This window comes from Plecotus auritus (assembly GCF_963455305.1).
Source record: "Plecotus auritus genome assembly, chromosome: 7".
Lineage (NCBI taxonomy): Eukaryota > Metazoa > Chordata > Mammalia > Chiroptera > Vespertilionidae > Plecotus > Plecotus auritus.
The window spans coordinates 174059988-174068578 of record NC_137774.1 but is presented as its reverse complement, the minus strand read 5'-3'; the positions used below and the strand labels follow the sequence as shown (position 1 = coordinate 174068578).

Here is an 8591-nt window from a genome sequence, read left to right as displayed (position 1 = left end):
CGGGCGCAGCCATAGTAAGTGGAACGTGGCCGTGCATCTCCTCTGGGGGGAGCACCTCCTCTGGGGGAGTATCTCCTCTGGGGGAGTATCTCCTCTGGGGGGGGAGCATCTCCTCTGGGGGGAGCATCTCCTCTGGGGGAGCATCTCCTCTGGGGGGGAGCATCTCCTCTGGGGGAGCATCTCCTCTGGGGGAGCATCTCCTCTGGGGGGAGCATTTCCTCTGGGGGGAGCATCTCCTCTCGGGGGAGCAGCCTGGGACCCTGCCTCTAACCAGAGTACAGACCAGGCAGCTGCTGCCTGGGACAGGTTGCCCACTCCAGCCTCACAATCACGGGGTGACCAGCACTCAGCAGTCGGCTGCTCGGGGTTCAGGCGGGAAGAGCGCCACTGTTTGGCTTGGCATCCTGCTCGTAGATGAGAGCGGGATCATGTCAGGTGGGGAGGTCAGGGCCGAGTGGAGAAAGCAGGGCGGCGGCCGGCAGCGCTCTGCTCGCTGTGCCAGGATAAAGGGGGTCGGCAAGGAAACAGTCTCCAGGGGGACTGCAGTGAGCACCTGCACAGGGGGCGGGCCCGGGGGCTGTCCGGGGGGACTGGGCAGGGCCTGGATTATAAGAAGTTACCCGTGGCCTGGTGCCCTTGAAGTCTTTCTCCCAGGCGGCTGTCTTCCCGTCCCGCTGCGGCTGGCTGTGGGATGCCTCACAGTTGCTCTAGTAGCCAGCGACGAAGCTGTGTAGTGATGGTGCCAGGGGCACCGTCACAGCTGCCATCTGGGTGCTGGTGCCTGATGTCAGGCTCCAGTGGGACGGGGCTCTGACCCCCTGATATCGCCTGGGCCCCAGGCACCATGGTGGGGGCTGCAGGCACCAAGTTGGACATGAGGTGAGCCAGCTTCACCACTGAAGTGGGGAACTTCGGGGCCATCCAGTGAAGCAATGGGCAATGCTTGGCAGGCGGGGTGGGGGGGGATAGTGAGCAGGTCAGGCAGGACCACCCTCTTAGTAAGTTCTGTGTCTTCCTCTTACATCCCTTCCTCCAAGTCTCTCATTGTGATCTTTAAAAAACCCACATCATTATTCCGAATGTATGGAGAAGGAACCTTTTTAGACGATGCTTTCTCTGACCCCCATCTCTTTCTTTCATGCTAATCTTGCCTCCCTCCAGAGAAACAAGAGGACTCCACTTTCAGGGTGGAGAGTGTTGCGACAGCCCTTCGGATGCTGCTATTGGTGAAAGCTTGGTAACCATGGACACTTCTACTTACAGAGGTTAAGGGGTTGCAGGTCCACCTCTCTCTCTCTCTCTCTCTCTCTCTCTCTCTCTCTCCCTCTCTCTCTCTCCCTCCCTCCCCCCACACACACTTTTTCTTACTTTCTCTCCCTCCTCTCCCCAACCCCTACCCTTCTGAGCCTGAATCCTGGAGGCGTGAAGCCCTTTTCCATTTGCATCCAAGATGAGCTCTCCAAGCCAGCATCACCATTAGTAAAGCTGCTATTTTGATCTGGCTAATTATGTCTATTGTTTGGTTAGAAACCTCATTTGGACCCCCAGGGCTGACCCAAGACTCTATTAGAGTTGCCATCTCTGCTATCCAACATGAAGATGCTTTTATCAAGCTAATGTGCTTTGAATCCTGATATATTATTTTTTTTCTTCATCAGTCCTCTTTTTAAAAAATGATATTTTTATTAGTTTTTAGAGAGAGAGGAAGGGAGAGAGGGAGAGAAACATCAGTGTGAGAGGAAAACATCAATCAGCTGCCTCCTGCATGCCCCCTCCCAGGAACTGAGCCCACAACCCTGGTGTGTGCCCTGACTAGGAATCAAACCGGCACCCTTTCAGTGTATAGAATAATGCCCAACCAACTGAGCAACACTGGCCAGGGCCACGAGTTCTTTGATGAGCTCTGAATTTTAGGGTGAGCTCTGTTTTACCCAGCCCAGAAACCTGCTACTCATTCCAAGATGACAATTGTCCCAGTGCAGTTTTTCCACTTCAGAACTATTGGCTGCTGTGGGAAGGAGCTGTCCTGGAGGGTGTCAGATGCTAGCAGCACCCTTGACCTTTATCCTCTGGATGTCAGAAGCGCTCCCTCCTCCCTCATCGGTTGTGAAACCCAAAAAATGTCTCCAGGCACTGTTAAATGTCTCTTGGGGGACACAATCGCCCTTAAGAACTGCCATTCTAGGAGAACATGGGCAAGGGGAAAAGGCAGCAGGGAGGTGCCTTGGTCTCTCTCGCAGGGAAAGGATAGCTTCCAGGGGAAGCAGCATTTGAGCTGAGCTTTGTAGGATACGTACGTCACCTAGTAGTCATAGAGAAGAGAGTTTTGAAGGTACAAACAGGGAGGTGTTCATGGCCCTCTGTCGTGTCTTCCTGACCAAAAACAATTCCTAACACTCTGCATGTCTTCCAACATTCCAGGGATCGCCTACAGATGCCTGGCTCTTCCCTGCTTCCATGACTGTAATCACCCCATGTGCGTGGATTCCATGTCCATATGTCCAAATTCTACCTTTGCTGCTTGCACTTATTGTGCTGTGCACGTCTTTGAAAAATGATTGGATTTCCAAAGCAAATTCCTCTAGGTGCGGGCTACTTTCTCTTAAGCATCATGTGTATACTCTGGATAAAACAGGGAGCAGGTAATGCGAATACATTGGATCTGGTATGGTAGAGAATTTTAGGCATCACTTCCGATTAGCATAGGGTAGGTTGCCAATTATTGTATAAACATTCATGAGAAGAGACCCAAGTTCTACCTCACCTGGCTGTGACTCATCTGGCAACTTACTGATCAAGGGGTGAAGAAGGAGGGAATCTGTAGGGAGCATGGAAGAAATTGACAGCATCTTCCTCAGGGTTGCTAAACTCCAGTTATCTGTGGTGGCGGTGGTGATGGAGGGGGTCTCACAGCAGGGGTCAATGAATCACATAGAACCACTAATGAGTTTGGCCATTTATTGATGCCACACAATGGCAGGCTATGATTACAGTCTGGTTTTAAACACTGAGGCACCCAGCCGGTGCCTCTTGAGGCTGGGCCTGGCAAAGCAGCATAGAGATGCAGGGAGGCAATGGCTTGGGCCATGTACAGCCCACAACCATTCTGGAGGACGAGGATCGGTAGGCTTGTGCTTCCCAACCATGTTTTTACAAAATTATATAACTTAAAATAATAATAGAAATAGGAATAATAGTATTCAAATTAGCAATACAAACACCAGGAGTAGCATCAACCATGTTGGCTAAGTGGTAGCACCAGGCAGTTCACGTCATGTGGACTCTCTCAAGAGTGAATCACTGTGCACCGGGGACCAGACACACTGCCCAGCACTTCCCCCAAGTCAGAAGGGAGAAGAGCTGAGACAGGCGATCTCTGGGGTAGTGACGTGTAGCTCTCAGAGTTTACAGGACTTGAGCCAATTGATTGGGAAATTATGACCTGAAAGAATATAAATCCCTCAGACTGTGTTTCAGAAACTTGATGAAGGTTACCGAAAACATTCACTCAGCGTCTGAAAGCATCACCCTGGGATGACTCTGCCAGTTGGGTGTCAGGAGAGAAGGTGGAGGTGCCCTCTTATTTAAGAAATCCCGTCATGAAGTCTTTCCTACCAACAAGCAATTGTTTGTCTCGCCAAGTTTCACTACTGAGTCTCTTGAAATGTTACTTTCTCACGGTGTTGAAGTATGTTTTGTGTTCAAGAATTAAATTAACCCATCACTTTTCAGAGAGGAGCTAACTCTGCTGCTGAGAAAGGCAATGTAAACCAAACTGGGTCTGAGGATCTTAATGTATTTGAGCACCAGGCCCGGGGCGGCCCTCTCTCGTTCACAGAAGACGAGCGTCCAGGGTCTCCTGCTAACTTCTCACTCGCTTGTTCAAGTTGGCATGGAAGGAGGACGTGGATGAAACAAACCAGCAACGCTGCTTCCTGGTGGCCCCTGCGAGCATCGAAGGAATGGTGCAGATACCATCTGTGTTCTTGTCTTCCGGGTCTCCCTGATAACCTGAGGCCCCTCCCTTGTTGCAAGCACAGGGACCCGTCAAAACCCTGGTGACCCAAAGCGGAGTGACTGTCCAGGCAACAACCATGTCCGATGACTCCAGTAGCAAGTGGGGTCCAGATGGACAGATGCCACACAACTGGCTCACCACACAGCCCCCAGATGGGCCGTGAATGTCCATGATGCATGATTAGGGGCCATTATCCCACCTTTGAGAAACCGGAGCAAGGCCTCGAGTGGAGCACCTGGCCAGGCCCTCCCTACAGCTCTGCCACCTTCGCCAGCCCGGTCACAAACAACATTCTGTGGATTGGGAAGACAAGCCAGTCAAGTTTGGTGAGGTCAGTAGGAAGCCAAGTTTGTTCCTGAGTTTTGTTAAGACTGGTCATTTCAGGTCTCTGATGACATGCATGACCTTAGGATAGTACAGCACCAGCTTAAATCAATCTGGTTTACTCAGTTAGCTCCCCGAGAGCCTACACAACGCTTCAGGGACAGTCTTTGCAAATTGCCTTATCAGAGAAAAATCACCTTCTCCTCCACTCACATCACTAACAATTTAAGCACCTTCTCTCGAAAACTATTATTTCACCAGATTGTCACCGGCCAGCAATGCTTATATTCGAAGACAGAGAATACAAGACTGTCATTATTATTTAGACATCAGTTTCCTGGCTTTAGGTAAACAGGTCTACTTGCCTCCTGTTTCTGGTCTATCTTGAATTTCATCCCAACCCCAGTGTTTTGTGTGCCACAGAAATGTATCTGAATAATATACATTGATGGCTTGGGGGAAAAAAAAGCACATAATATAAAAATGGTTAAGTTTCTGGTATCCAAGTAATAGAACTGGCATTGGCCAGCAACACCATTACACACTGAACAGAAGATGTATGTGGACTCGCCCACGTCTACATCTATTTACATGTTTCTGTGAGTTCTGCCACCATGTAGATATTAGCACCATTTTGCAATAGCACCATCTGCTGAGCGGATAGATAATTCAAGATCTGGGACGCTGTGTTCCATGATGAAGATGAACTGTACCTGTGTGCGACTGGAAAATGCTGCCCGTTGCATGAAGGTCGTCGTCCTGCCTTCCCTCTGCTGGGAGCTGACTCTGAGGGCTTCTTCCCCTTGAGGTGCCACCCCCACCCACCCACCCACTGGGTTCAGTTCATGAAAATGCCTCCGCTTAGAAACCAGGAATTCGCCTTGAACTTGAGACCGCGGCCTACTTTGGCTCCTGTTGGGTGGTGGGAACATCCAGGATAAGCCTTCTAACTTTCATTTCGGTTTTTGGACTCCCCCTAACTGCCTGTTTCCCCCAAAGAAAAAGACTCTCCAAAGTAAGCACAGGGAAGTAGGTCATCTTCACCGCACTTTTGAGAAGGGTTTTTTTTTTTTTTCCTAGACTAGAAATCTGTACTAAGTTCTTATATTTAATACAACCCACCTGATTCTTTGAGGTATTTTAACCTGGAGCTCCATTTTCCCACCTGGAATGGGGGAGGGGAGCGGCCATGGACTAGGCTGGACCAGGCTGGAGCAGTTGTCGTGTGTGAACCCAGCAATGAAAAGATGTTCGACCTGAGCTGATGACTCAGGCAAGGCATGTGCCCGAGGGGGAGTCAGACAGGAAGACACCTTTGCTTATCTCAAAGGAAAGGAAATTCCCCAGGCAAGTGGGAAGAATAAAGGCCATGTTCCCTTTCTTATATGGCTGACCCTTGAACAATGCTGGGGTTGGGGTGCCAAACCCCACGCAGTCGAAAATCCGCATATAACTTTTGACTCCCCTGAATGTAATTTCCCCCTTGCATCCAAGGAGTATTTCAGGGCCCAACCCCCACTCCTCATCACACAGATACCAAAATTCATGGATGCTCAAGTCCCCTACATAAAATGGCATAGCTCAGTGCATCCAGTCTGCCCTCCACACCCACAGACTCCCACTGCAGATGGAAACAGCACAGGTCTTAACTGAAAAAAAAAAAAAAAATCCATGTATGAGTGGACCCATGTAGTCCAAGGCCATGTTGTGCAAGGGTCAACTGTAGTAGCACACAATTAATTTCTGTTCATTTGCTTTGTAAGAGTTTCACAGAAATTACCCTCCGCTCAGAAACACACAACTGCTCCAGCCTGGAATTCTGTGGAACCTACATGCCGTAGCGTCACTAAACCTTCCAGTCCCTGCCTGCTCCCTCTTCCTCTAGTGTCTCTAGGTGGGCGTGGGGGTCTGCACAGCTCAGATCGGGGGTCTGCAGGGGTTAGGGACAGACCGAGGTTGGAGGGGCACTTTCTCCTCCTCTCTACCTGAATACTGGGTGAAGAAAGGGGCGCTCTGCCTGGGTGAACTAAGGGAATGTTCCTAAAAGCTCTCCCATGATGCTTTAAACAACAGCGGCCCCAGCAGAGAGGGGTGGTGGGGGCAGGATGATTCTACCAAGGTCCATTAACAAGACTCTTTGTTCCCTGGATCAGTGTGGCTCTGTTTCTTGGTCCTTTGAGGTAGTCTGGGAAAAACCTGGCCTCTCTATTTTTCTCTTTGAGGGATGAAAAAGAGACATCGTTTCACAGACTTGCCTAACCTGGCACCTGTCCCAGGAGCTGAGCCGGGAGCGGCCTAATTCTCCTGGTGTCTCCCTGCCGATCAGGGAGCAACAAGTGTTCGGGGCCCACCCCTCCTGCGAGGGGCATTGTGTGGCGAGTGGGACACAGCAGATTTTGTTTTGTTATGACGCAAAGTTGGACCTGAAGTGCAGAGAGTAACACGTCCTGGAGCGGTTCCCGGGGTTAGCAGAGGGCACAGTCAGCAGGCTGTGGCGGGCTATGGCGGCGGCGGCTCCCTCCTGGACTTAGAGCGCTTTGGGGTTTTGGAGCAACTGTGGCTTCCTTGGCCTTCGGGCATGGACCCCGTGTGCCCTGGCGCAGGAGAGGCAGCACTGAGCCCGCACGGTGGGCACAGAACACTTCTTCATGGTTCTCAGTGTCTGGCAGAAACCGGCTGATAAGTTGTCCTTGGTGCACGGCACATCTACGAGGGGAGAAAACATTCAGGAAGTACCACGGTTATCCTTTGTCAGTGAATGAGCACAACTGCTCTTCATTCATAGGGAAGACTTTATGCGTCTACCAAGAAAGGTTCCATAACAGTCTATAATAATAAAAGGGCAATATGCTAATTAGACCGGACATCATTCCGCATGTCCTTCCTGACAAAGCCGGGGCTGGAGGGAAGCCAGCCGGGGTCCCGGGTGCCTGTTGGTGGCCAGAGGAGGGAAGCCAGCCGGGGTCCCGGGTGCCTGTTGGTGGCCAGAGGAGGGAAGCAGCCTGGGTCCCGGGTGCCTGCTGGTGGCCAGAGGAGGGAAGCAGCCCGGGTCCCGGGTACCTGCTGGCAGCTGGAGGAGGGAAGCAGCCCGGGTCCGGAGTGCCCCGAGGGAAGCCAGTGCTGGCAGCCGGGGGAAGGAGGGCCTACTCTTGCACGAATTTCGTGCATCGGGCCTCTAGTTCATCGTAGTAGTGGACATCCACTGAACACTGGTTATGTGTCAGGCACTGTGTGAGGTATCTGTGTTAAATGGAATCATCAGTTGTAAGCCTTCACCCTGTAGCGTGTTAAACACTCCCACCCTTGCTGGGTTACCAGGGGGGTGATGAGTACTAGTAAACACTTCTCTGCTTCTGTGCTTTGGGGTCAGCTCTCTGACTTGCTTTGGGCAATGGGACCCCAGGAGACATGATCCCTGTGGGGCCTTGGGATGTGGGGAGGGGTGGCCCTGCCCTGATGAGCGTCGGCCATCACCATGAGGACGTGGCATGCAGGCCACGGAGGATGAGAGACTTACAAAGCCGCCCTCAACCCAACTTACAGCGTGCGGCCAAGGCCCAGGAAGGCCTGGCTAGATGAGCTGCACCTTGGTGACCTGTGGAGGCGGAACAAAAGGTACAGGGGTGTAGTTTTAAGGCCCTGCGTGCAGAGCTGCTTTGCTGAGTAGTATGGCTATGCGACAGCGAATGCAGTGTTTACGGGCGCCGCTTCATTCAGGTGCCCGTAAACATTCAGGAAGTACCATGGTTATCCTTTGTCAGCGAATTGTCCCTTCACAGCAGTGTTGCCAGGTAAGGACAGCGATTCTTCTGCTTTGCAAACGCGGGATGTGAAACCCCCAGGGGTTAAGAACTGGCCCAATGCCATCTGGCTGACCAGCAGCGCAGCCGGATCTGGACACAGGCTGCATGGACCCTATGGCTCTTGCTTTTAGCAGTCATGCCATTCAGAGCGCCCAGTGATCACCGGTCAGCCCAGGAACCCGTGCTCTCCGAGCATCGCTCAGCAGAGTGAGGAATGTGGTCCCTGCCCTCCAGAAATAGACACGGAGATGAAGCCATCAGATACACAGATAACGCCCATGACAAGTGTATAATTCGCCACCTGGGTTCTAACGCTTGTTCCCTTCTAACTAGCTCTGGGCAAGAAGCTCCTTAATATGGCGCGTGTGTGTGTGTGTGTGTGTGTGTGTGTGTGTCCTGCTTTCTTTAGACACAAAGCAGCAAATTAGACTAGAACAGTGGTCGGC

The 8591-nt window shown here is 51.7% G+C and overlaps 1 protein-coding gene across 2 annotated transcripts in view; it reads right to left on the bottom strand.

Moving 5' to 3' along the window:
- Nucleotides 1–6869: 6869 nt before the first annotated feature.
- Nucleotides 6870–8591, bottom strand: part of ADAMTS12 (ADAM metallopeptidase with thrombospondin type 1 motif 12) — a gene marked incomplete at both ends in the record, with an annotated part of 199821 nt that continues 198099 nt past the window's right edge. For both annotated transcript variants that reach the window (XM_080682502.1, XM_080682503.1), the window contains one exon: nt 6870–7048. In XM_080682502.1, the coding sequence (XP_080538628.1) occupies nt 6870–7048 (179 nt within the window). The remainder of the gene's footprint in view (nt 7049–8591) is intronic.